At 44.9% G+C, this 27,086-nt stretch overlaps 3 protein-coding genes across 3 annotated transcripts; 2 read left to right on the forward strand and 1 right to left on the reverse strand.

Moving 5' to 3' along the window:
- Nucleotides 1–1,478: 1,478 nt before the first annotated feature.
- Nucleotides 1,479–20,340, forward strand: ints6l (integrator complex subunit 6 like). The gene is given in 19 exon segments (XM_017419666.3): nt 1,479–1,745; nt 1,865–1,942; nt 5,985–6,134; nt 8,380–8,469; nt 8,605–8,788; nt 8,877–9,005; nt 10,973–11,136; nt 11,317–11,469; nt 11,586–11,718; nt 12,305–12,399; nt 12,487–12,597; nt 14,124–14,339; nt 14,427–14,553; nt 14,627–14,769; nt 16,230–16,461; nt 16,594–16,974; nt 17,104–17,197; nt 17,907–17,947; nt 17,950–20,340. Coding segments are annotated over 19 exon segments (2,880 nt in total). The 5' UTR covers nt 1,479–1,634; the 3' UTR covers nt 18,198–20,340.
- A 651-nt stretch (nt 20,341–20,991) lies between these two features.
- Nucleotides 20,992–24,154, reverse strand: mmgt1 (membrane magnesium transporter 1). The gene is made up of 4 exons (XM_017419669.3): nt 23,919–24,154; nt 23,572–23,624; nt 23,385–23,488; nt 20,992–21,758 (listed from the first exon to the last, which is right to left on the reverse strand). The coding sequence occupies exons 1-4, from the start codon at nt 23,995–23,997 to the stop codon at nt 21,602–21,604; spliced, it is 393 nt and encodes a 130-aa protein (XP_017275158.1). The 5' UTR covers nt 23,998–24,154; the 3' UTR covers nt 20,992–21,601.
- A 303-nt stretch (nt 24,155–24,457) lies between these two features.
- On the forward strand, nt 24,458–26,186 carry pfdn6 (prefoldin subunit 6). The gene is made up of 4 exons (XM_017419670.3): nt 24,458–24,649; nt 24,803–24,873; nt 24,968–25,092; nt 25,931–26,186. The coding sequence occupies exons 1-4, from the start codon at nt 24,586–24,588 to the stop codon at nt 26,046–26,048; spliced, it is 378 nt and encodes a 125-aa protein (XP_017275159.1). The 5' UTR covers nt 24,458–24,585; the 3' UTR covers nt 26,049–26,186.
- Nucleotides 26,187–27,086: the final 900 nt, after the last annotated feature.

A 27,086-nucleotide genomic window follows, 5' to 3' on the forward strand; every position in this document is an offset into this window, starting at 1 on the left:
GGGCCTTTTGACTCCATCTTTTCCAGATTCAGACTCAAAACATTTGTTTCTTCCCTTATTTAGATGTGAACATTGTGTTTCTGCTGATGTTCCTGATGTGGTGTGTTTAGGGCAGGCTGTTGTAACATATAATCAAGCTCTCACACATAAACCTACTTTTTAGTCATCAAAACTAGCTTTCTTTTTAAACACAATGACGTTGCTATGAGTCAGAAATGAAATTAGAGAAATCTAACTAGTAAAAATCACGTTTCAACATTTCCACAGTTGCTTAAGAAGTTTAAATGTCTCTTTTTACTTTAATTTCTTTGGGCAGATATCCATAATTCAGTCCCTCCTGGTAAAAAATAACATTTAAATTATTCACAAAGCCTTTTTTCCTATATCCACAAGCACCATTTTAGATATTTCTATTTGTCTCCTTTAGGCTTTCATCTCCAGATATCCTTATTCTCTCTGTCCAGAATAAACATGTGGATATCTGAAACAGAGTTAAGGGTTGTTATTTTAATTAGCAGTAGTGGTAATAAAATGGCAGTATGTTAAATTCCTAATTATTATTTGTAATTACATTGTTGTGCATCATTATTACAACTACTGATGTTTGAAGTTGATCTTTAACTATAAAAAACAAATGCTGGGTAACATTATTGACTTTTATATTTTTTAGTTAAGTCTTTGTTTAGCTAGTCAACATTACCCATTAAAGTGATCTGGAATAGTCTTTAATTTTGAACATCTAAAACGAGACTCCAAACTCGAAACAACTGCACTAGATATTGGTGATGCAATTGTTTTCTTGCATTTACTTCAGACTCTGCAGTTAGGAAATCTACGTGTGGGTTTCTGGAGTTGAACGCCTCTAATGCACATGAACAGGAAATAAGATGTGACTAAATTTTGAGAAATAAGACATAATGATTGTGGATGAGACGAATAGCATCCTGCATAAGTGCAATGTTCTTTTTGACTAGGAAGAACTGAATAATGTATATGTGCTTTGAAGATCCGGTCTAACTATCTTAAATGATTAAGTGCCTTGCCACATCGGTTTGAGAGTGAAAGGGAATGAACAGACCTTCTGCAGCTCATTGAACGCAGCAAAAGAAGAGGGTTTGTGTGGGGAGGCGGGGTAAAAGGGGGGAACTGACAAGTAATGTCACTATTGAGCACTATTGTCTTATTTTAGACCTAGTAAGGAGGTTTACAAGAAAGATATACATAACCCCCTCCCCCCCAGATGTCCTCTGTGTGTAAAACCGCGGTGTAAGTCACACAGGAACCGTTAGCTACAGCGGGAGCTCCTACAATGCACAAGAGCCATTGCGACCGTTTTATATGTTTCAGTTCAAAGTGGGCGTGGCCACGGCTCTGGGGCTCGACCAATCGGCTCGCGGCGTCGGGGGATGGGCGTTCCCTTCGGTCAGGAGCAGAAGTTGAACAGCGCGAGCTGAGAAGCAGCCTCAGAAAGGCAGATACAGAGAGAGCAGATGCAGCGGCCCTCTTCTGGAGGGCGGGGGGGCTTATTATAACAAATATATATACACACACGTGTGAGCTGTTGGCCGCACGATAGGTCATATGTGGTTAACAGTTATTTTAGAAAAGCATACCACCGCGGCTCTCCATTTAAAATGCCTATTTTACTTTTTCTGTTAGACACGTCCGCCTCTATGAATCAGCGCACTTATTTGGGTACGACGTATCTGGATGTTGCTAAAGGCGCGGTTGAGGTCTTTATGAAGGTAAAGAATGATTTTACCCCGTTTTTTTCAGCAAGTATGCACCTTCGGTGAGCTTAGGGCTCCTTGGGCAACATAGGTCAAAAATAATTTATGTTGTTTTGGTTTTCTTTTTTTGACAGCTGCGAGCCCGAGATCCGGCTAGTAGAGGCGACAGGTACATGCTAGTTACATTCGATGAGCCGCCATACGGAGTGAAGGTAAATAGCAAATAATGCAATGTTTACATTTGACAAGTCGAACGTATTCATCTGTCAGTGGGACTTTATTGTCCGTCTAGGCGGCATATCATTGCTCCAAACAGGCGCAGACCCGGAGCCGCAATGCCTCCGAACATCCAGCGGACATTTTGCTTTTGTGTTGAGAAAAGTCTCGGGCGTTGAGATGGAGGCGGGGAGATTTATTATCACCAATGACGTCGCCCTTTTTTCTAACAGCGCGCGCCCGGACTGGCCGAGCGCCCTGCCAATCATGCTCCGCCCCGCCCCCCACGCCAGCTACGCTCTGCCATTGGCTCGTCTCGGATGAAAGTTGATAAGCCCCTCTTCATCGTGACATTCTTTTTATGTTTGTGCGAGTTCGCCGGAACAGAATTATCAATATTCATATGATAATTATTTGCCACGCTGGTGCCGTGAGCCTCACACAGGACAGAAAACGGTGTAATTTCCATCCACACGTAGGGGGGGAAAGCCAGGCCTCTGAATCACTGCAATAATTTCAAATGGGTTCATATCATCCAGGGTGTCCTCACCCCTAATCTATTGACTTGTTTTATGAGCTGGAGCACATCCCTCTCTGGGGTTTGGATGCCCAGTAAAACATAACCCTTAAAGTACTTGCACAAGCCCCTCAAAATTTCACATCTGCCTCAGTAGCCGGCCTATATTTTGAAACTCTCTGAGCTGGCCTAACTTTTGTCTTGAGCACAAAGATGTAAAACTCCCAGCATGACAGTGCTCACTCCAGTCATCAAGTCTTAAAGATAAATGGCTCAGTCTGCATTCTGTTTAAACCAAGAAGCAGAAACTCAGTAGCTAAACCATAATAAATGCATATTATTGGGTTTTTGTACTAACCAGTTAACTCTGCAGTGTATTGGACTAAAACATTTGGAAAAATATTACACACATCATCCTATAATAGTTAAATGCAAACTACAAAGTAATAAGCCAGAACTTTTAACGCTATCGGTTTATGCGTAAACAGCATAAACAGCGCAGAAATTATTTATTTATTAGACGAACTCTAGGAATGAGAAGAGTAACAGACTTGGTAAAATCAGAACGTTAAGAGGTCAAAATGTAAATTCAGATTAAATTAGAGGTTTAAATTCTGCCTTTTAGTCTGCTCAGTCAAGCATTCAGATTACTATGACTTAGGTACTCAGTTATGGTTTTTACTTTCTATTATTAATGTTTGGTATTTATAGTAATTCTTGCAGTTTTACGTGAGCACTGACTGCTGAGTTAGTCCTTACCTGGCTGGATTAATACAACACAACCAGAATGCACAGTGGGACAGGTTTACCATCAGTCCTGAATGATGAAGAGTTTTAAATACAGATGAGGTTATTTATTTATTTATTTTTTTCATGGTCGTCTCTGGAAGAAAATCAGTCGAGCCCTTAAGAGTTAAATAGATTTGAAGTTTATTTTGTCGGTTTATGTGCGCATCTCCCACGACCTGAAAAGCTTGAAGTGTCTTTACCTTTGAATGCGTGTTTGTCTGTTATCAAAATATCTCATGAACCATTGGATGTGTTTGGATGAAACCTGCAGAGGGTAATCACTGGCTGTGCATCTACAGCTGATTAACCTTTGAAGCCAAGCCAAGATGGCCACAGCAGCAGACTGACTTTAAGCGACACAAAAACAGCTATGACTCTGCCAGTTTTACACACACTGAGCTAAGATTCGATGCGGTGGTAGCTGAGAGTCATTCCCAGCATGTACTTTGAGCGCCTTCAGATTGAGCAAAATCTTGCGGTCTCGCTTGAGATTGTGCGTAAAGATTTGACCAAAACCTCGATTCTGTCATCCCTCAACATAAGGTGATCCTAGTCTAAAACTCTGCCACGAAAGCAGCGCTAGTTTATTCAGAAAACCTTCCTGTGTCATTTAGATGCCATCATGACGGCGAAGGCTTTTGTTAATAACTATTGTTCTGCGCCTGCTGTGCAAGAAACCACACACACCTTCACCTCAAACCTTAGTGTGTAATTCTTACTCTCCGTAGGAGTGCAACGATGACAAAACATTGCGAGTGGGTGAACAGCGGGTTGTGAACGTGGCTTGCAGACTCGTGCATCACACCTCGACTAAATAAAGACGTCGTGTCCCTCCCGCTCACAAACTCCTCCAGGTGCTGCCGCCCAAAGGGTTTCCCCCCCCTCCTACTGAGGTCTGCATTCAGCCCCTCTTTGTCGTTTTTTTGTTTTGTTTTGTGATTTCTGTCTGCTCGGTTGCGCCGATTTGCCCGAGCGTGAGGGCGCAGTCGCAGATGCAATAAATTGTTGATGCGGAGACGAGGGAAACAGAAATATTCTGTAGTCTGAATTATTGAGTGCAAGTAGAGTCCCACATTTCTCCCGGTTTATCTGGGGGTAACCTCACTGCTATCACTGCGAGTTAGTTCCCACCTTCAGTTCTCAGTGACTTCTATGGTGTGATTTCTATGGTGTGACTTCTATGGTGTGATTATCTATTATCGATCTAACGTCATCCTCAGGAATACCAATCAAACCTTACGTTTATCCCCCAACGTGAAAGGGACAAAATGCTTTTGCTTGTTCGTGTGTGTCTGTTAGTTGTGTTAGCGAAATACCTAATGAACAATGTGCGTTTTATTTAATTAAACTCATACAAAGTAATCTGTGGTTGTACGGCTGCAACCAATTAACTTTTTCAAGATGGCCACCTCATTTAAGTTACTTTAGAAAACGCCAAAATGGCTACAAATCAGTCAGTTTTACAGATATTGACCTAAAAGTTGGTGTGGTTGTAGCCGAGCATCATCTCCATCATATACTCTGAGCACTACCTGATTGTATGAGATGTGCTTTTAAAACTTTGGAGTCAACGCTGACTGTCTGTTAGCGACGTATCTCATAAAGCACTGGATGGATTTTAATGAAACTTTGATTGAGTAATCATTGGATGTGCGTCTACAACTGATTCACTTTCGGACTCGACTCGATCTAAGATGGCCACCCCAGCTGATTAATCTTAGGCAACACAAAGAGGGCTGGTACTCAGACGTGGAGCTGAAAGCCTTCCCGACAAATACTCCCAAGATCTCACTCGACGTCATGCCTAACGTCATTTTAAAAAGTTTGACCAAAACGAGTATAACTCCGCCCCTTCTCATCACACAATGAATTCAGTTTAAAAAGGCGGCGGGTGATATGCATTCCCTCGAGGAACGCTTGGACTTTAAATTTATCAGAAAGTGTATACAGCACCGAGTCAGAAATGTACCAGCTGGCCCGATTCAGGCGCCTTTTTGTTCTCGGCAAAGGAAGTTTTGTTATCGTGCAGGTCGGACCATAGATGAGGCATGACGCCGCAGCTCCGAAGCTAGAGAAAAGTGGACGAGCAGTTGTCCGCTCACGTCCCCCTCCTGTGGGAGTGCCTCTCTCCCACGGAAGACGGGCTGCGCCGAGAAGTGCGTCTCTGGATTCGTGCCACGTGTGAAATACGAGCCTTTCTTATACGGCAACATCCCGCCGAAACGCTGGCCTGAATTTCAATGGCTTCAGCCTCCTGAGCTGCTCATAAGCGAATCAGATACTGCGGGTACCATTACGTCACGTCACTCCGAATCAAAGTGGGGCGAAGACTTCTGACTCCTCTTGCCGCCGACGATGATGTGTTTGAATCACTCAGTTTGACTCGTCTGTGAACAAACCTCTCAGTTTGGTCTCTGTGGGAACACAGTAGACCAGGGGTGGGCAATCCTGGTCCTGGAGAGCCACCATCCTGCAGGTTTTACTTGTTTCTCTGCTCCAACACACCTGATTTGAATCAATGGGTGATTAACAGGCTTCTGCAGAACATGAAGAGGTAATTTAACCACTGAATCAGGTGGGATGGAGCAGAGAAACAAAGAAAACATGCAGGATGGTGGCCCTCGAGGACCAGGATTGGACACCCATGCAGTAGATGGTTCTGCGGCTCCTCGCCCTGCACGAGAGACTTCGGGCCTGCTCGCGTCCCTCACGCTGTCTCCGGTTCGTTTCAGGCCGGCTGGAAGGAGAACCACGCCACCTTCATGTGCGAGCTGAAGAACCTGCAGGCGTCGGGGCTCACGACGTTGGGGCACGCTCTGCGCACAGCCTTCGACCTGCTCAACCTCAACCGCCTGGTGTCGGGGATCGACAACTACGGACAGGTAGGCAGAATTGCCGTGCCGTCGTTCATTTTGTTGGCAGGAGAAAAGCTGAAACACCTGAGTGATCCTGGAAGGCTCTGGAGTTACTGTCATTTTACTTCTTATTATAGAAGCAAAGTCTGGATAAATGTGGAAAAATGAAAACTTATTTTCTAAAAGATTCAGTTCTAATTGTTAAAAATTGCTTCAAGAAGAACATTTTTTTGTATCCAAAAGATGCGCACAGTCATTACGATGCTTACTTTAGGTTCATTTAAGACATCAAGCCTTTATTTTAAGGTTTTATCCATCAGTATTTTTGTTTCTGAGTTTCTGATGGAGAACACATGGGCAGTCCTTCTGGAAAGCAGATGTTAGATGCAGACGAGACTGAACATCGGGTGCAACTTTTCTGTCACAAGGTCACAGCTTTTTTCCTTTTTACTACATAATAAATTTACGACAATAACGGCACACCTGTGTAATATCCAAAAGACATTACACAGATGCTTAAACGTCAAGAAAGCCACAAAAGTCGCTTAGAAAATCTGAATTGTGGAAAAGTATGTAAACCAGAATCGGATACTGTCAGCAGAGGACAGAGGCAACAAGACGCTTACAGAATAACCTCGAGTAGAAGCGCGAGGTTAAAGTGAACGGGAGGGAACATTGTAATCCCTGTCATATTTTATATTCAGAACCGTTTCGTTCAGTTTTCTAGTAAAAGAAAGACTTGGATTAACACATTGTGGTACGCCCCTACCTGAAGATAATCAACTTCTGACTGCAGCTTAATCCACTCAACCTTGCCTCAGATACCAAAGTCATTTTCTCCTCCCAACTCTTTTCGAGCCCCTGCCTGGAGGCAGAAGTGGATTACTGCAGTGAGACGAGTTGTGAGCATCGGGGGCTGCGTAAATCCACTTAGTCCCCGGCGCGTTGGAATAAGACGGGAGGCTGACCTCTGGATTTGCTTTAAAGGGTCATTTGATTCATTTTGGAGTGGTTTCCTGTGCAAGAGTTAATATCTTACCTGTTGCAGGTAGCTCTATGAACAGAGTCAGTTTGGAGAAACAGAGCTGATTTCTGAACGGACCGACGAGCTAATGGCTAGTCCGTGCTGGGCCACGACCAAAGTGGACTGCTGCAGTCTTTATGCAGCTCCCGTCTCCAAAACTTCACAAAGATGCAATGAAATGCTATTTTACACCTTTACACCTACCAGAGCTGCGTTACATGGGTATTTACGTAGAGTTTTATGGGTATTTCAAGCGCGGATGGCAGCAGCAGCTAGCTGTAACGCTTCCGGCGCAGCCTGGGATCTATCCTAGCAGGAGTTTTGTAATATTTTGGCTGGAATAAAAATGTAAATAAGGGTATTTTAACCCTCCTGAAGCCCTCAAAAGAGAGAGAGACGAAGAGAGGAAGAGAAGCACGGGTAAGTTCAGGCCACCAGAAGGTTAAACAAAAACGCTCTTTGAAATCATCTGTAGTTTTTTTTTTTTTTTTCAAATATCTGACCCCGGCCCCTCTCCTTCCCCTAGTTCTCCACTCCCTCCTCCACCTACTAGCCACCGCTACGAAGGTGAGACCAACTTGTGCTTCCTCCCAGTGTGTCCTTTTCTCATCCAGGGCTAATTAATTAGAGCACAACACGTGTCAGCACAACAACAACAAAGTGTATGAACGCAGAGAAAGCATCCCAACGACCACTGCAGGAGGGCTGTAGGCGTTGCGTCGACAAATCTGGAGAAGCACCGTCAGTAAACAAGTCGGCACGTCGCTACCAGGTGCCAGAGCGGCGGGTCCTCTAAGGTTAGCTCACTAATGCGGTCCTGGTGGACCCGCAAGTGCAGCGGAAGTGCTATAGCTAGCTGCTATAGCCGCAGAAATCCATGTGATAACAGTGTCACGCAGTTTGTCGGCAGTGTAAAGGCTTATAAAACACGCTTGCATGAACCACTGAAACACTGTGGAGGCCTGGAGCTGTTTCTGGTCTGGGCTGCATTCGAACTAGCTTGTCAGTTTTGTCACATTTAAACTCTGTTTCTCCAAACTGAGGTCATTCAAAGAGCTTTCTACAGCGGGTACGGTAAGGTAAGAAATTAAACACGAGGCACCAGTGAGGCTGTGCGGTTTGAATCCTTGTCAGACTCTTATCCCAGAGCTGAGTTTCTGAATGTAAAACAAGAAAACGGAATATAAACGGCCTCTCGCTGTTTGCCTGAACTCAGACTTAACTGCTAATTGTGACTGTTCCCTTCAGGGCCGTAACCCGTTCTTCCTCGAACCATCTGTGATCATTACCATCACTGATGGGAATAGGCTCACAAACAGCTCTGGGGTGCCAGATGAGGTGAGAGCACAAGCAGATCTACTAATACCTACTGTTCGTAGTAACGCCACCTGGTACTGGTGTTGTTTCGGGCTATTTATCACCCGCGGGTGCTTGAATGAAGCCAGCGTCACATGTTCGCCTCTCTCCGTGCAGCTGCACCTCCCTCTGAACTCCCCCCTGGCTGGCAGCGAGCTCACCAAAGAGCCCTTTCGCTGGGACCAGAGGCTGTTTGCTCTGGTGCTGAGGCTGCCGGGAGCAGCCGCACCAGACACGGAGCAGCTCGGCAGCGTCCCCACAGACGAGTCAGCCATCACCCAGATGTGTGAAGTCACAGGAGGTTCGGTATTTTTTTTTCCTCCCCCGTTGCTCCGTTCGCCCCGCGTCCCCCCGAGGCGACAGCTCATTCTCACGTTTGGTCCTCGCAGGGCGATCGTACTGCGTGCGGACGCAGAGGATGCTGAACCAGTGCCTGGAGTCACTGGTCCAAAAGGTTCAGAGTGGCGTCGTCATCAACTTTGAGAAGACCGGCCCAGATCCCCCTCTGGTAGGAGAAGGTGAGCTCAGTAGAACGCCGCAGGGCAACAATCTCTACATCCTGCCTGTTCTTGTGTAGTTTGCTGAATAGCCTGGGTCCAGTCAGGGCGCATGAGGTCAAATGGCTCATGCACTTTAGTTTCATTCTGAACTACTTCATCACATTTAGCTGGAGCAGAGACTGTGGACGGCAACATCAATGGGAAAGTCTCAGGCTACGTTCACACTGCAGGCCTTAATGCTCAGTTCCCATTTTTTTGCAAAGATCTGATTATTTTGCACAATCACTCACGTTGTCATTTGATCAGACTCCAGTGTGAACAGCACACGGCCCTGAAGTGACCCGCGTGCCCAGAAGAAGAAGACGTTCCTGCCAGCACGCTGTTTCCCAGGGAGCTTTATCAGTTTTAGTGTTTAATATATTTATTAGCATTTTAACTTTATATGCAAACAACATACAAAAACAAAAAGAAACAAAAAACAAAGGTTTGAAATTCTTCCAAGGAAGAAAAAAAAAAAAAAAGTCACACACAGCCCACCCAATAAACGGCCAACATTCCCCTAAATACTGTCACCTTACAAGGTATGTAACAAAAACAAAACTGAAAAGTTAAGACCATACAAAAAGCCATGTCCAGATTTATTGAATTACTGCTCAGTCAAAAAAAAAAAATTCCCAGGGTCTACTATTCCTGAACCTCTGTTGAAGGTTTATTGAAAAAAACCATAAACAATTTCCAAGTTTTATGAAAGTTATTCTCAGAGCCTCTCATCACATACCTGATTTTTTCTAATCTTAGATTAAATAGTACATCTTTTATCCAGTTTGACACTGTGGGTGGGGCAGCATCCTTCCATCTAAGGAGAATTAGGCGGCGTGCTAGCAAAGTTGAGAATGCAATTACCTTTCTGCCTCCTTTAGGTAAACCTAAACCTTCAGGAGTAACCCCAAAGAGCAGCATGAGTGGGTTTGGGGTAATCTTAACTCCAAAAACAGCTGAGAGTGCTTCACAGATACCAGTCCAGTATATCTGTATCCTGGGGCAGTTCCAAAACATGTGTAATAGTGTGGCTTCCTCTAATTTACATCTGTCACATATAGGGTCGATTTGAGGGTAGATTCTGGCCAACTTAGATTTATGAAGATATGCCCGATGTACGACTTTAAATTGGATAAGAGAGTGTCTTGCACACATTGATGATGAATGGATTTTCCCCAAAATATCAGCCCAAACTGCCTCACTAATTGTAATTTGAAGATCCTGCTCCCAGGACTGTTTAATTGTGGTAAAGGACCGGGAATCTAAATGGGAGATCAGTTTTATCCAGGAAGTGATCGCTTTGCTCCTTGTTGGGTCAAAAGACATTAACTCATCAATTATATTATCGGGAGGCTTATCAGGAAAGCTTTATCAGTTTTAAACCGTAGAGTGCCAGTTGTTTTAAACTGCACAATGTTAGCATCGATAATACCAATATTTGGATCAGTCTGCCCATTAATGGAGAAAGCGGGGAAAGAAAACGGACGGACGGATGGACAGATCAGTCCACGTACCCCTACTTCAGTGACATAAATGTGACCGTTCAGACGGAGGTCGCTTTGAAAAACACTGAATATGTATCTGATCTAGGACCACAGGTGAAAGTGACATGGGTCAGATTTGAAAAAAAAAAACTGGATTTGACGTAAAAAATCAGATACAAGTCACTTTTACCTGCAGTGTGAACGTGGCCTCATTCTGAATGTCCACTGCCCAGATTTACACCAAATATTTTGACCACGTTTTCTAGTTTTGCTCAATATAAAGTGGCGTAATGAAGTTGCTGCTTCACTAGATGTCCAATTTGTACCAAACACCTGAACAGAATGTGAGCTATTTAAAAAAAACAACATATTTTTAAAGGGAAACATGGGAAAGCCAGTTGATCTGCAGCCTGTTGGATCGTTGGGATTCCATCCATGTTGCATTTTCTTGTGTTCTTGCAGAAAACTCGGTGGAGTCCGGTCGAGCCGTGTCGTCCTTCAGCCTTCAGCCGTGGCACAGCTGCCACAAACTCATCTACGTGCGGCCGAACCCAAAGACGGGGGTTCCAGTGGGCCACTGGCCCATACCAGAGTCCTTCTGGCCGGACCAGAATTCTCCAACCCTGGTGAGCAGAAACCCTTAAAAACATCTCATTGCTACCTTTTCGTCTCAAGCTCCTTTTGCTGTTTAAACTTTGTTAGATTTTTTTTTTTTTGTACTTATAGCCATCAGGAGTCTTAACACTATGAACTCAGGTTCCATCAAACCTTACCATGCTTTGTGGATTTGTGTGTTTTCCTCCCAGCCGCCTCGCTCTGCTCACCCCGTGGTGCGTTTCTCGTGCGTGGACTGTGAGCCCATGGTGATCGACAAACTCCCCTTTGACAAGTACGAGCTGGAGCCCTCTCCGCTCACCCAGTACATTCTGGAGAGGAAGTCTCCGCACATGTGCTGGCAGGTGAACGCCGTCTCGCTCCCATTTCGTCGAGTTGGCAGCTCGGTGCAGAAGCTGCCGTAAAATGTGGTTTTCGGCTTGGTGAAGAAACGCTGCTTGCTGTCCTGTCGTGTTTTCAGGTGTTCGTCAGCAGCAGCGGGAAGCAGAATGACCTCGGGAAGCCTTTCGGCTACCTTAAAGCCAGCACCACCCTGACCTGTGTTAACCTGTTTGTCATGCCTTACAACTACCCAGTCCTACTCCCGCTGCTCGGTAAGACCCCGTCTGTGGCCACGGCCGCAGAGCTTCTGGGTCAGTGGATCAGAGCTGGTGCTAAATTCAAAAAGTCTCCTTTTCTGGGTCACCTCTTCATCTGCAGTAGCTCCCCCTCTCACATTAACAGCTAGCTATTATTGTCACAAATATGGAGTTTATAGCAAAACAAATGTGCAGCAATTTATTTATTTTTTATCAGAAGCCAAGCATCCTTGGAAGAATGCATACCATGCTCAGAGTATGTGTTGTGAATGACTCTCAGCTACTACCTCATACAAATTTTCGCTCAATATTTGTAAAACTGACCGGCTTGTAGCCATTTATGTGTTTGCTAAGGTGGATTAGCTGTGGCGGCCATCCTAAATCGGGTTGACTCCAAAGGTTAATCAGTTGCAGATGTGTATTCAACGATTAATGTCTGAAAGTTTCATTAAAATCTGTTCAGTGGTTCATGAGATATTTTGCTAACAGGCAAAAACATCGTTACCCGCCTCTCGGTGGTGAGTGGTAATAATGCAGACGAGCTATCTGTTACTGTTTCAGAATAAAACGTTCTAACAGTTTTGGTTTTTTCTCCTTTCAGATGATTTATTCAAAGTTCACAAACTGAAGCCAAACCTGAAGTGGCGGCAGGCCTTCGAGATGTACCTGAAGACGATGCCTCCGTACTTCCTCCTGGTAAACTAACGCTCCTCCGTTTAAGCTGCCCGTGTCGACGCTTTTATGATTAACGAACTCGAGACTCATTCCGTTGTCTTCCATCAGCCCTTGAAAAAGGCGCTAAGAATGATGGGCGCACCAAACCTGATCGCGGACACGCTGGACTGCGGTCTGAGCTACAGCGTCATTTCCTACCTGAAGAAGCTCAGCCAGCAGGTAAACACTGCTCATCGCTGCACAAACAACCTGACAAGGTTTAGGTTAAGTGTTTCATTAGGGTGGGGATTTTTTTTTCTTCTAATAGTAATAACTGGTCTTATTTGCTGTGAAGTTAAAGTCAAACTGGGGGGTGAGGAGATCGTCGAAACATGAACAGTTGTCTTTACTCTGTTCTAAATTGAACAAAACAAGTCAAACATTAACACCTGATTTCAGCTATTGTGGTGAAAAATAAGAGCCTTTAAACTTAAACAGTAATCACATCAACACTTTAATCAGTCAACATTTATTTATATAGCCCTTCACAGCAACCAGAGGGTGATCAAAGTGCAATAAAAGGTTCACAGAGTGGGAATAAAATGCTAGAGGTACTAAAAGCCTGCCTGAATAAAAAGGGTTTGAGGCTGGATTTAAAAAAGGCCCGGTCAGCCTGATACAGTAAAGATGAATTAATTGACCTTAAGGTCTTTTTATGCTCACAGAAAGCTACTAAATCAGCTAAATAAGGAGGGGCGAAGGGCCTTTAAGAGTTTTAAAAGCAAACAATAAGTCTTAAATCGATTCTAAAATGAACTGGAAGCCAGTGGAGATAAAATAAACCCGGGGGGAGATGTGCTCATGTTTGTGAGTGTTAGTCCAACAATTATATCAGGACTTTTCCATATTTGGACATCTTTGGTATTTAGCTTATTTTATATTTATATACCATATTTTCCGCACTACAGGGCGCACTGGATTATAAGACGCACTGTCGATAAATAGTCCATTTTTGAACTTTTGTCATATATAAAGCGCACCGGACTATAAGGCACGTCCTCGTGCACCTCCCTATTTTTGTAACTTCGTGTGGACCGTGCGCCTCGCTCCATTCAAAATGGACGATTTTGCTGCTCTAGCGGAGCTGGTTCGCCTGTATCAGCACCTGTATGATCCCTCTATGAGAGATCACAGAGATAATCAAACGGTTCAAAACTCTCGGAAGAATACGGCACCAATGTAAGCGTCAAGTATAAACGCCTCCGCCTCTCGCTCAGGTCCGTGCACGGAGCCCTGTGACTCTAACTGAGCCTTAATGCTGCAGCGCTGCAGCTTTGTAGTTTAACCAAAGTCGTACTAAAAAATTACAACTTCTTACATATATAAGGTGCTCCGGATTATAAGGCGCACTGTCACTTTTTGAGAAAATTGAAGGCTTTTAAGTGCGCCTTATAGTCCGGAAAATATGGTACTTGGATTTTTTTATAAAGAGCTTGTGGAAAAGCAGGTAAGACTGTGGAATACAAATGTGGTGTTAACAAATTAAACCAAAATAATCATTGGTTTCAATGAGATATGTGTGGAAAACAGAACTTTATCCTCTCTGTAAAACACGGTGGTGACAGTATCATGGTTTGGCTGTGAGTCAGGATGGCTTGCCAACACCTCCTGATGTTTCGTGTTCGATCTGGGTGTGAAGCCCAACGTAAAAGTGAATTTAATAGGTTTTTTCTTCCCTGTTTGCTTTTTTTTTTGCGGCACTGAAGGCGAAAATCGAATCGGACCGTCTCATTGTGTCTGTGGGGAAAAAGCCTCCTCAAGAAACCGGCATCAAGGTGAAGTACCACTCCAGTTTACTCTCTCTGGCCCATCGGCGGGACTTCAAGCAGCTCCTGCAGGGAATCACCGGGGAGGGGCCCCTCCGCCTGGCCGACATCAACTTTAAGGAGTTTGCTGGCTTTCAGATCGCTCTTCTCAACAAGGTGGGTGTAGGAACGAACAAACAAACAGCCGCTAGCGCAGCATTTTAGAGAGTTTCCACTGATTCTCCACGCCACCGTGCTCCACAGGACGTAAAACCTCAAACCTACCGGAACGCCTACGACATCCCGAGACGAAGTCTTCTCGATCAGCTCACACGAATGCGCTCAAATTTGCTGCGGACATCGTTGAAACTAATCCAGGGCCAAGACGAAGGTATGTCTCGTCCTCGGTTAATGTAAACAGCAGAGATTGAGTGGTATTAATTATATTTGTTGTGTTTGTTAAGACTCCTTGCACAGCATCCCAGTGGCTCAGATGGGAAACTACCAGGAGTACCTGAAAATGATGCCGTCTCCTTTGAGAGAAATCGACCCGGATCAACCCAAAAGGCTGCACACGTTTGGGAACCCTTTCAAGCAGGATAAAAAGGTAAAGATTGCTCTTCTAAAATGGCCGCTCCGTGCTGTTTACAGTAGGTTCCAAAAGTATTCACCCCCTTGTTGCTTTATAATGTTTAAAAGGAATTCTGCTCCTGTTGTATCTTTTCATTTAGCTGTTATCACTACCGCTTTAAAATGCAAAATATCTTTTTTTATAAGAAACAAAATGATGCATCTTTAGGTTGGACGGGTGCTGCTTGTGTCCATCAGTCCTTACAACAAGCCAGAGGTCCTCAGTTGGACTGAGGTCTGGGCTTTGATGTTTACCTGGGTGTCCTGAAACCAGCGGAGCGTTGAGGCTCGTTGTCCTGCTGGGAGGTGTGGACACTTCTACAACCTGCTGTCTGCTAACATGAACAGTCGGGACGTCCCCGGTCGAGACTTCGTTTGCCCCCTGACAATTATCTGTCATCTGCAATCTGGTTCCAATACATCTCCTGTCAGGAATGTTACACTTCACAACAGGGAGACGCAAGTAGAATCTGCAAAAATGGCGGACAAAGAGCGGCAGCGTTCGGCTTCAGGCACACCTACCAGAGGCAGAAAAAGAACTCGCTGTAAATAACCGCATTACGGGACTGGGAAGACGGAGTGACGTCATTTCCCACTTTACCGCGTTCGAGCTGTCCCGCTCGGTGAGAGTCGAGAACAAGATGGACGCCCCGCAGCAAAGCCTTTGTTTTTCTCGCAGTTCCTGAATATAAAATCTTACTAAATAGATACGTGCTCCACTCGCAGAACACGTTTTAATGCTTGCTATATACTCACGTTAAAAAGTACTAACTGTATGAGTGATTAATGTGAAAGAACAACTTAAAGAGTGAATATTAGCATTAAAAGTCACAGAGTTTCCTGACTAAAGTTGCGAGTGGCAGCCATCTTAAAAACCTGACTTTGGGTAGTTCGAGTTGCTCCCACTTTCCGAGTGGGATGTCCCACTTGAGGGGGGCGTTCCCGTTGAAATTTACGACTAGGAACTTGGAAATTCCCATTTCCCATTTCTACTGGAACGCACCATGATTCCCATTCGTAGTGATAATTGTTTTCTTAGCGGTGAGTCGGCCGTTGAAGTTAAAAAGCTCCTCACTACAGAAGACCTGGGTCCGTGTTGTTCCTCAAGTTCTCTGTCGAGAATAAACTTCAGAATAAGTTGATAACAGTTAATATTCCTGAGCTCTAAGGGCAGAATGTCTTTATAATATCTTGTTTGTTCAAAATATTTAACCATTCGTTTCACGTAAGAAAGAGACAAATGCAGAGAAGAGTCTGACCTGCGAGCGGTTCTCGGTAGTCGTTTAAAGCCGTTCCTCAGACGGAATCTGACCCTTGATCTCGATCAGCGACCCTGATCTCGGGTCCTCCCCACCACACGGTCGAATCAGACGTCTTCGTCCCCTGCGCAGCGCTTTGACTCCGGCATTGCTGTGTGTTCTCCGATGCAATCCCCAGGGGATGATGATCGACGAGGCAGACGAGTTCGTCGCGGGCCCCCAGAACAAGAAGAGAGGAAACTCCAGTGACTCCAACTCGAGCGCTACAATGAAGCGGAGGCGGAGCATGTCGCCGCTGCTGCGACGGCCGCAGACTCCGGCGGGAAACACCAACCACGTGGTTCTAGGAAAGAGTCTGGCGGGGGTCCAGGGCCAGCAGAATCTCCTCAAACCCTGTCCACAACTCAAAGGTAACACTCAGAAACACGAAGAGCGGAAGTTTCTCATCGTGTAAATCTGCAGCTTCCTGTATCTGATGACGCATCATTTCTCAAACGGCTGTAAGTTTGAGTTTGGAGTTCATCTTTTTTTTTACCCGTCAGGAGACGGCAACAACGCGGCGGTCACCGAGAGCAACGGCGACAGCTCCCTTGGGCTCGACTCTGCGGAGGCGTGGCCCGCTGACGTGGACGCGGAGGCGATGAGCCCGTCTCCTCTGAGTTCAGAGGAGAAGGTCAGCGAGGCGGGGGCAACCTGCGAGGAGGACATCTGCACCGGCGAGGAGGACACGGAGGCCGAGGATCATCATCTGGAGGAACCGCCGGAGGAGAAACACAACTGCGAGCGCCTGAGCCCGCAGAGCGAGGCGGACAGCACCGAGGCCGACGCCGCAGAGCTGGACACCATATTTATAGCTCCACTAGACGGGTGTCAGGCAGAGCTGCGGGGCCGGGTCATTAAGGAGGTCCGCAAACCTGGACGAAGTGAGTACGGGCCGGACGTTTGTGCTGCTGAATGATTCTCTTCATTATCCTAATCTGAATAAACGTGTCGTCATGGGGTCATTGGATACTTTTCTTCCTGAACGTGTGTTTTGATTCTGTCTCTCTCAGACTACGAGGCCATACTCAGCCTGCTGCAGGAGGTGAAAGGATCAGTCAATGTGCAGAAGTACTTCATCCAGCATGCTATTAAAGAAGCTGTCAGGTAAGAACCTGTGAGTTCATTCTCTAGTTTTCAGCTCCTTTTTTTGTTAAAAGCATCACTAAACATGTCTGCTAGGACAGAGGTCCCCAAACCCCGGGCCGCGGGCCGGTACCGAGAGCTCAGAAAATAAATGAGCAGAACGCCGACAGTCAGACTGTCAACATAAAATAATTAACAACAGGCAGAGTTAACAAGAGCACGACTGCAGAGGGCTTTATGTTTGAGCTTTTTCATATGTATAGAAACAAAAAAAATGGAGGGAAAAAAAGACTTTTTTAAAAGCGAACACTGCCTGTTTCAAACATTCTTTACTTTTTTAAATGTCAGCTTAAAAGGTAGAAAATGGGAGTCAACTTTGCTTGATTTTTTTTTTGTCCCATGACTTTAGGGTCAAATTGACCTGAAGTTACCTGCCTCTGAAGTTACCTACCTCTCTCCATCTCATCTCATGTGTGGCGTCAGTGTAAATCTGGGTGGGGGGGGTTGACTTCCCGATGACATCACTTCAGACCAATAAATATCAAGTTGTTAACAGAACTTCCTTGTTGCTAGCTAGGTGATAAAGCACAAAAACATCAACACATCTATAGATCACTTTGAAGCTGTTGAGACGGAGAATGTGAACGTATTAACCGGTTGGGAATTGTCTGAGTTGTTCCCCAGTCTTTTCCCGGTCTTTTCCTCATCACGTCGACCTTCTTCCGGACAGGTTCAAGAAGCGGGTGTTGATCCAGCAGCTGGAGGACGCCCTCGCCAAACTGGAGGAGACGCAGACGGTGTGCTCCCAGCTCCCAAATCATCACGGGACGTAGTCCGAGGAGACACAAGAGACTCCTTTCCCCCACCCTACCCCACCCACTCCACTCCACCCCTGAAGTATTTGTTCTCACGCTGCTGGGTTTTACCACCAGTGAAGAATCAGACGGCAGATCATCACCTGCAGGAAGGGTCCCTCCGAGATGAGTACAGACTCTTTAATAATAAACCCTCTTCATGTTGACAGACGCCTTAAACAACCATATGGCTTTTGTCTGCACACACACATACACACACACACTCCATTAGACAAACAGACAATAAGCTGGTCAATTTTAAGAAGAGAGAGGAAAGAAAAAAGCTCTTATTCCTGCTTTTATTCTTTAAAGACAGACCTCCTTCAGCTGGTCTGAAAAGCATCTGCGGTGACTTTTTTTTCTTTTAATGAAAAGTAAAATATTGTGCATTTATGTAAAATTTGTGTCTGGCAGGAGAAACCAGGTCAAACCAGATCTGTAAAAAAAAAAAAGACAGATTTTCCTTTCTTTCTGTTTTTTATTTTGTCTGCGTTGATGCTGTTATCTAATACTTGACTATTTTTAGAGGTCCTCGCTGACGTGCTTCGGCATTAGAGGTTGTGCAATATGGATGAAGTCCGTGAGCTCACCAGCGCAGATTGATTCGTCTGATAAAACCGCCGGAGGTCAGCTGCCCAGCAGAAGTCTTTACTCCTGACGGATCCGCTCGCTCCTGGCAGCCAGGCGCGACGCTGCTTCGATTCTCTAAAAACACAATCAATCCAACAAATTGTTCAGCCATTGTTGGCAACAATGGCTAAAGAAAGTGTCACAAGTGCAGGGCTGTGTGTGTGTGTGTGTGTGTGTGTGTGTGTGTGTGTGGGGAGAATCTGGAATGACTCACGGCACATACTGACAGATTGCTCAACCTCAGCCGGCATGTTTTCCGCTCCTGAAAAGGTTAAAGGGGTAGTCCGGTCATTTTGAAACGAGTTCCTGTGTAATAGTAACAATATCTTACCTGTTACAGATAGCTTTTTTTTTTTTTTTTTTTTTTTTTTAAGCAGACAGTTTTCGGAGAAATGGGAGTTTACGTTCGGCGGGACTGATGAGCCGACGGCTAGTCTGAGTTGGATCTCTGCCGTCTTCAGACCACTCCGATCTCCGGTGCGAGCGCCGTTTTATAAGCTGCCGGCGACCGGGATCTACCCGATAATTTCCACGGAGGTTTGCGGTTATTCGGAGGCGTAGGTAGCACCAGCAGGGCAGAAATAGTAATCGCTGCCTGGACATTTACAGAGCATTCACTTTTAGAGTCAACCCCAATCAAGATGGCCGCCACGACTAAGCGAGTTTGGGAAATCTTGCTCAAACCTGGTCGGTTTTACAGATATTCAGCTGAACTTTGAGGTTGCAGGAGCCGAGTCTGAGCCACAACTTGTAGTCTGAGCGCTCAACTGGCCTGTCTGTTAGCGAAATATCTCATAAAGCCAGTGGACACAGATTACCGAAACTTTCAGAAAGGAATCGGTGGATGTACGTCTGCTACTGATTTGCTTTTGGTGACGGCGGCCGCAGCTAAATGACCTCAGCCAGCACAAAAATGTCTGTAACTTGGTTAGTTTTGCAGATATTGATGTAAAGTTTGTAGGTGGTGGTAGCTGAGAGTCATCCTCAACACGTAGCCTGAGCGCTGACAGTTGCGCAACTTTATATGCATCCCTTTAAGGAATCTCAGGCTTTTAATTCCACTTAAACAACCACAGAATTCAGAATAAGTAGTTTTGCGTAAACAGCAGTCGGCTTCTTCACTCAGACCAGCCGTTTGCTCATCAGTCGCGTCTCTCTCTCCAAACCGAGGTTGTTCAGGAAGTCGCCCTCAGGAGGTAAGATGTTCTTTACACCTTTTGCGCGGGAGCCCACGTTGAAATGACCAGACTCTTCCTCCCTTCAAATGGAAGCTCTCGTTGGTCACGCCGTCCGTTTCCGAACGCTCAGATCGTTCCGTTACGGGTCGGAAAGACGCCGCGGACCAACTTTGCACAGCGCTCCGAGCCGTTTCGACACCAACCAGTATGTTCCCGTATCAGTATTTGACATGTTGACGTGTTTTCTGATCAAGATGGTTACGTTTCCTTTTTTTTTTTACTTTCAAGTTTGAAAACTGATAAGAACTCATCCACAGCTGCATCCTTCCAGCTTCGCTCAGAGCAGACAGCTGGTGATCTGTCCTCCTCCTCTTGTTTTTACAACAGTTGTACACTACTTTTTAATGCTCATAGAGACAATAGAGATTATTTTTGTAAATTTATGTCTAAGTAAAAGAAATATTTTGAGAGAGATATGTTTAAAGCCATTTTTTTAAATACATCATCTGTGTCGGTGTGTTTCATCTTCATCACCTAAAAGGGATTTTCAAAACTCTTTATATATTGAAAAGAAAAAAAAAAAACCTCAGATCATTTTGACGGGTAAAATTATAGTGCTTTAATCAGATATTCACAAATTAAACCTCCCGTTGAAGATTTCCTTGCTTTTTAACATTGATATAAAATCTGTTTCCATTCTCGAGCGGCGCAGATAAAACTGAAGAGGAAGAACGTTTGTCTTCCTCAGTGCAGTTTAAAACACTATTTAATTTAATGAAGTCTAACCAGTTTGATTGATGACCAAATCCTACAAAAAAAAAACACCTTAAGAAGGTTTAGTTTTTTTGGTAATTACCTACAAAACGTCAAGTTCAGTCAGTTCATGCTGCATCAGAACAGCCCAGGTCCTCTACGCCGCCACCTGCAGGCCAACGTCAGCAACCGCAGGCCTTGATTTCCCTCCATGATGGAAATTTCTGATGCAGCAGTCCTGCAGCAAGGTCACGGCAAACACATGCTTCCAATTATTTTACTCAACGCTCGTAAAAACGACCCCTTTTTATTTCCTTCACGGGAAGGAAAGCCAAATTCTTTATTTCGTTTACGTGGATCGAACTCTAATCAGGGCAAGACAAAAGATCCCGACACTCTGTAAAATTATTAATAATTTTATTAAATTAAAAACATTCGGCTTAATCTTGTCAATGTAAAATGGAGGCAAAAAAACAAAACAAAAAGGTACGATTAATTCAGCTTCACGTTCTCTTTAGAGCAGCTCTCACTTGGAGCTGATATCCTGTAACATGAGACCAAAAAAAGATAATAAAAGCTTTTTTTTCTGCAAACAGGATGAATAGGTTCCAGGAACTCATCGGAGGAAACAGGGAGTTCTCCGTTTGTGAAATAGAACTCGTTTCAGTCACAACTTCGCCCGGACAGTTGCTGAAGGCTGACGTTTAGTAGCAGGAACCAAAAAAAATGAAATCTACAAACGGCAAGTAGTTCAGAAGGAACAAAAAGTGGGGTAAATGAGTATCTTAAGACTCCGAAGCAGTTATTTACCGTATATACAAACAGGTGAGCTTGAAAAAAAACAAAAGGGTTGGCACAGCCAGTGTTGGATACTGTTGGACAGAGGTGTGTGTTTCGGACAGCATGTTAGTTTATTTATAAATAAAACTCAAGTGGAAGAAGTTAAATTCTCAGTCCATCCCACCCTGTCTGACAAAAAAAACAAACCCCATCTGTGCGACGACAACGCCTCAGTGCAAATGCTCCAGCTTGCGTAGCCTCATGAGGTTGGGAAGGGCCTGCTGGTTGTGGACAGAGGAGGGCTCCTCCTCCGGCGTGCGGAATAAAACCCGACCTCGATGGTTGAAGAGGTAAAACGACGGGTGGTTCCTCAGCGTATCGAACGTTCTGAGGGGGAGAGAAAAGGATTGGTGTTTAAAAAAAAAGGAATAAGATGATGACAACTGAACCTCAACACTTGGTTTTTTGTTGGCAAATAAAACAAGTCGGTGGTAAAATCTACAACCTCTCAGATCGTTCTTATCAGATTTCTTTAAGTCTGATCCTCACAATGGTTGCTGAAGCCAGCGTCTCACTGCGCTGCTGCTGCTGGACTAGTTTTTGAGACCAAGACCCCAGTGAGCCACTCGGGGCCCATGTTTGTGCACGCAACCCGCAAAACTGCATTATTTTGTCGTCCGCCTCCGCCCACATCGTACCCATTTCGGCAAACTGCTTCCATTTTTATGATTTGATCTATTGGAGTACACTTATGAAACACTTGGACCAGTTGTTTTTTTTTTTTTTTAAATCATACTGTTCATCATAGGTGTGGGTTTTAGACCCGGACATGTTTCCTGTCAGAGGAGAGCTCCTGAACCAGGCGCCTTCTTCTTCGGGCTGTTCCCTCTTCAGCGGTCACCACAACGTCTGTCTTCTGAGTCCTCTGTCCTCACTCCAACTACCTCCATGTCCTCTCTAACTGCACTCTTGCCGTCCCCCTTCTCCCTCTGTCTCCTGGCGCATTTCCTTCCTCGTGGTTCGATGAACTGCCAACTAGTTTCTGCGCGCCTCGAGCGAGGAAACAGAGTCCTGCAACGGTTCTGAGACATTTTGGAGACTCCCTCGTCGTCGCTGTCACCAACCGACCTCAAACGGTCGTAGCCCAGTTGAGGTGCTGGCCTCCTGGAGGAGCATCATGAGCAAAGGTTTACGGGGGGCTCTTCGGAGAATTGCCGGCGCTCAACGAGTACATGAAAGTCGCAACGCAAGCGTGTGGCAGGAGGACGACTCTGGACAAGAACGCTGTGAGAGACCGAGCTGCGAGGAGAAAGCTGCGGCTCTCTAAAATGAACACCGCTGCCTAAGGCGACACACAAACCTGTGGGGGGAAAAAAAATGCTCCAACAGACGGGCGACGACAACAGCAGATCGTCTGGGGTGAACAGGAAGTGTTGCGTTTAATAGTCTGTGACACATGGCGGCAGGTCGTGCGACGTCTCAGACTCGTTTAATTGCCCGTAGGCACAACATTAGAATAGTCCAGGAGATCCCTAATGTCAGGACACGGGGTGATAAACCCAAATCTCTGAAACCGGAGCAAATCTCGTCTTGAAGCTAAAAGGTAAACACGAAGAAATCAGAAACCCCACAGAGGCAAAACCATAAGGGGTTGTTTTTTTTCTCCAGACTTCCTTTAAGCTGCTGTTATTGAATAACAGTGTTTATTTGGAGTCACTGAGGAGGCAAATAATCACGTGTTTGCCACTTACAGATCTGAGATTTGTCTGGTTTCACTGGATTTGGTTAACTGGGTGTGATTATCTGATGGAGGTTTGAAGTGACGCTAATGCTGATGTATGCACCATCTTCAAGCTTAAAGTGTATGAGTCTGACCTGCCTTATGGGAGATATGTGTGTGTGAACAGATCCACAGAGATGTCAGCTGAAGTGTTGATCTTCTCCCCTGTGAAAAGCCTCTAAAACAGCTCCAGTTTCAGGGCAGCAGCGAAGATGGAGACAGAATCCACTCACTTGTTTTTCAGCTCGGAGGAAGCGTCCATGTCCTTAAACTCCCCGGCGATGTGGACGATCCCGTAGCAGGTCATCACAAACGACAACAAGGTCTGCAGCACGATCTGGAACAAGGGTGACAAAGCGATGAGACAACGAGAACACGAACATGTGCTTTTTTTTTTTAAATGAATGAGAAGTTGCTCACGTCGATCGGTAGCGTTTCATGCTCCTTTTCTGTGAGCCGCATGTACGATCGATCTGAGGAGGAGAAAGTTTATTATCATAAAACACAGCAAACACGCTGTTTAAACAGGATAGGACCGGTGATTAAAACTAATCACACAGGAGTTGAAACGCGACGGTCACTGAGACACATTTAGGACTTTCCTCCCTGAGAAGCTAACTCCAAGCGGCGCTGAGCTGCTAGCTTAGCCGCCGGAGCGACGGGCCCGACCCGCCGCTTCGTCGCCCTGCTCCGTGGAGACTCGCACCGACCACGACGGACAAACAACATCAGCACACGAGTCCCCACTCCGCGCGCCAATAACTCACGCTGTGCCGCCGAGAAAGCCGCGTGGGCTAAAGCGAAAAGTCCGACGCCGACGACGCCTTTCCAAAACGACGAAGCCATCTCGGAGCAGTGCGCAAAGGAGCGGAGGGAAGTGTCGTAAAACGTCGTAAACAGCCGCAACTACGACTGCGTCACAACTCATTACCAACTTGATTAAATTGCGTTAATTTATTTATATAGAATAAATATTATTGTTCACATTCTAATGTGAGTCTAATGATTCGTGCACTTTATTTTTACAAGCAGATAACGTCGCCAGAGAGATGTCCCTTTGAGAGGCTAGTGCTGCATTCGTGGATACCTCGGAAATTGTAGTTTTCAACTCAAACTGAACTGCCTTTCTATTTTTGTTTTGATTTGTTCTTGTTTCTTACAAAAATAATACAAAGTTTATTTGTAGCTACAAACGGTATGACGAGCTTTCACAATCCACCAAATTGAATTTCTAACATCTTTTTTATTAGACTTGACTCAATGTGAAGGCAGAAATTTACGAGTGTTCTGGTGTTCAGTGAATCCAACATAACATCCGGTCCGTCAGCTTCTTCTTCCTGTCAGCTAACACGGAGCTCTTCTGTTCTGCTGCTAAACCGCGTTTCGATATAATTTATTTTGCCGTCAGAGCTGTTAAGGAAATACATAATAAATATGGCAGACGCGATTCAAAAGAAATTAAAAGCGGAATTAGAAAAATATTCACAATTGCAGAAAGGTGGGGTTCTTTCGATGTGCCATGCTGTATTTTGCTAACTAACCTGCCTCATTAGGGAATTTAGGCACCCATAAAAGGACTATTTATGTCGTTTAATTTGTAAAATCTCCACGCAATAGAAGAAAATCTCACTTCTTGCTTATTATTTTCCAGATGTTAGTAAAAGCATGTCATCCAGACAGAAGCTAGAGACGCAGCTAACGGAGAACAACATTGTTAAAGAGGTAACTCGGCTCATCTGGGATTTTTATATACAGATAAAACAGATCTCGTCATGTTTTCTTTGTGTTGTTACAAATATGTCTCCCATCCTTTCAGGAGCTCGACCTGCTGGACAGCTCAAACACCATTTATAAACTCATTGGTCCTGTTTTAGTGAAACAAGATTTGGATGAGGCCAAAGCTACTGTCGGGAAAAGGCTGGAGTACATCACCGGAGAGCTGTAAGTCCGGCTTCAGGACCTGCTGTGTTTCCATCACACATCACACTGCACTCCCCGCTCACACACCTGTCAGGCATTAACACAAAATAACAAGAATAAATGAAGGAGTTCATATCGCCCTCTGCCTTGCATGCCAGAGTTTTAAACGAAGATGCTGCACCACCTGTTAGCGCTCAGAGTACACGTTAGGGACGACTCTTAGTTACTACCACACCAAACTAACAATTAACAGACTGCGTAAGGTCGTTAGCAAAATATTTCACGACCACTTGGACTGATTTTCTCGAAACTTTCAAGAACTAATCGATAAACACACGTCTACAGCTGATTAACTGTCAGACCCAGTCCAATTCAAGATGGCTGCCACAGCTATTTGACCTTGGAAAAAATAAAAAATGGCTCAGTCAGTTTTACAGATATTGAGCTAAAACTTAATGTGGTAGTAGCTGAGACTCACCTCCGACATGTAATACGAGTAACTCGCGCTAACCCAACGTATTTCCTAGAAACTTTGGCTTTAACCTGTCTGTCTGTTAGCAAAATATCTGATGAACCCCTTAATGGGTTTTAATGAATCTCTTAAGAAAGCAATCAATGAATGAACATCTCTACCGGATTCACTTATGTAGACATTTTATTTCAAGATGGCCACCACAGCTGTTTGACCTTAGAAAATACAGATATGGAGCTAAACTGTGGTGTGGTAGTAGCTGAGTCATCCCCAATGCATATACTTAGTAAAACTAGCTTTAACCCGGGTGTGTTGTGTTTTCACGGCGAGCTGTGTGACGTTGTTCCGCCCGTGGCGCTCACCCGTTTTCCCGCCCTCTCCTCTCAGCCAAAGATACGAGACGCTCCTGAAAGACATGGAGAAGAAGTCGGAACAGCATCGAGAGGTCCTGACCAGCCTGCAGCAGGACTTCCAGAAAGCTCAAGGCCTCGCGAAGGGGAAATGATCGTCGCTTCCGCGCACAGCAGAGCGGAAATAAAACGTACGCCTACTGCACGGACTGCTGTGTCTCCGCCATTAATCTACGGTTGTTTTGACTGAGACTTTTCTGTTCTTACTAATAAATGTGGTTGTTTTCCATGAATGTCTGTGGGTTCTTTAAGCAATGTCTCCTTTTTTATGTTCCCTGACTAAACGTGGGACAAAAGGTCGGCAGCAGTACGTGTTGGTGTTCGTTAAACATTTGCTTCAATTAGTGAGGGGGATGTTAACCCCCCCTCCCAGGAGTGAAAAATAACACATCATTCAAAAAGAAAGTGCTTTTCTCTGCCATGTAAACAAAATTTGGAGCTTTTTATCAATTTTAAATTTATAAATCTATCAATCCTTGAATGTATTCATATTGCTCGCTGCCTATCCTTAACGGGATTTTAAACGAAAATGATTTTTGAAGAGAAATGACAGAGTTATAGCCACTTTAGTCTTACCTTATAAATGATTTTGTGAGATGTGTTACTGCTTTAGCTATATGTTAAGGATGACTCTCAGCTACTACCACACCAAATTTTAGCTCAATATCTGTAAGACTGACTGAGGTATAGATATTGATGTGCTGGCTAAGGTTGCTTTGCCGTGGCTGCCTTCTTAAAAGAGATTAGCTCCACAAGTTAATCACCTGTAGGTGTACATCCAATCATTGTTTCCTGAAGGTCTCATTAAAATTCATCCAGTGCATCATGAGATATTTTGCTAACAGACAAACACTGATGGCACCAACATGTAAGGCAAGGTTCTGAACAAAGAGTAGCACTTGGAGTATGTGTTAGGGATGACTCTCAGCTACTATCACAGCAAAATATTGCGAAATTGGCACCGCAGTGAAGTTAGTTTCAAGTTGGATATTCGATATTCGAGCTCCACGGAGTTAGCGGCGTCCAGCTCACGGCTGCCCCGAAACAGGAGCGCTAATGTCGGCCAGCCGTTCTCTGCCGGCCCCTCCTCTCACGCGCGGTGGTTCACTTAGGGACCGTCAATAAATTTTCCT

The sequence above is a fragment of the Kryptolebias marmoratus genome, linkage group LG9, assembly GCF_001649575.2.
Source record: "Kryptolebias marmoratus isolate JLee-2015 linkage group LG9, ASM164957v2, whole genome shotgun sequence".
Classification (NCBI taxonomy): domain Eukaryota; kingdom Metazoa; phylum Chordata; class Actinopteri; order Cyprinodontiformes; family Rivulidae; genus Kryptolebias; species Kryptolebias marmoratus.

Coding starts and splice junctions, on each gene's coding strand:
- mmgt1 (XM_017419669.3), bottom strand. CDS start 23,997: ATGGCTTCGTCGTTTTGGAAAGGCGTCGTCGGCGTCGGACTTTTCGCT. Junction 23,489..23,571: donor ATGAAACGCTACCGATCGAC/GTGAGCAACTTC, acceptor CCCTTGTTCCAG/ATCGTGCTGCAGACCTTGTT. Junction 21,759..23,384: donor TCCTCCGAGCTGAAAAACAA/GTGAGTGGATTC, acceptor TCTCCCCCTCAG/AACGTTCGATACGCTGAGGA.
- pfdn6 (XM_017419670.3), top strand. CDS start 24,586: ATGGCAGACGCGATTCAAAAGAAATTAAAAGCGGAATTAGAAAAATAT. Junction 24,650..24,802: donor ATATTCACAATTGCAGAAAG/GTGGGGTTCTTT, acceptor ATTATTTTCCAG/ATGTTAGTAAAAGCATGTCA. Junction 25,093..25,930: donor GAGTACATCACCGGAGAGCT/GTAAGTCCGGCT, acceptor CTCTCCTCTCAG/CCAAAGATACGAGACGCTCC.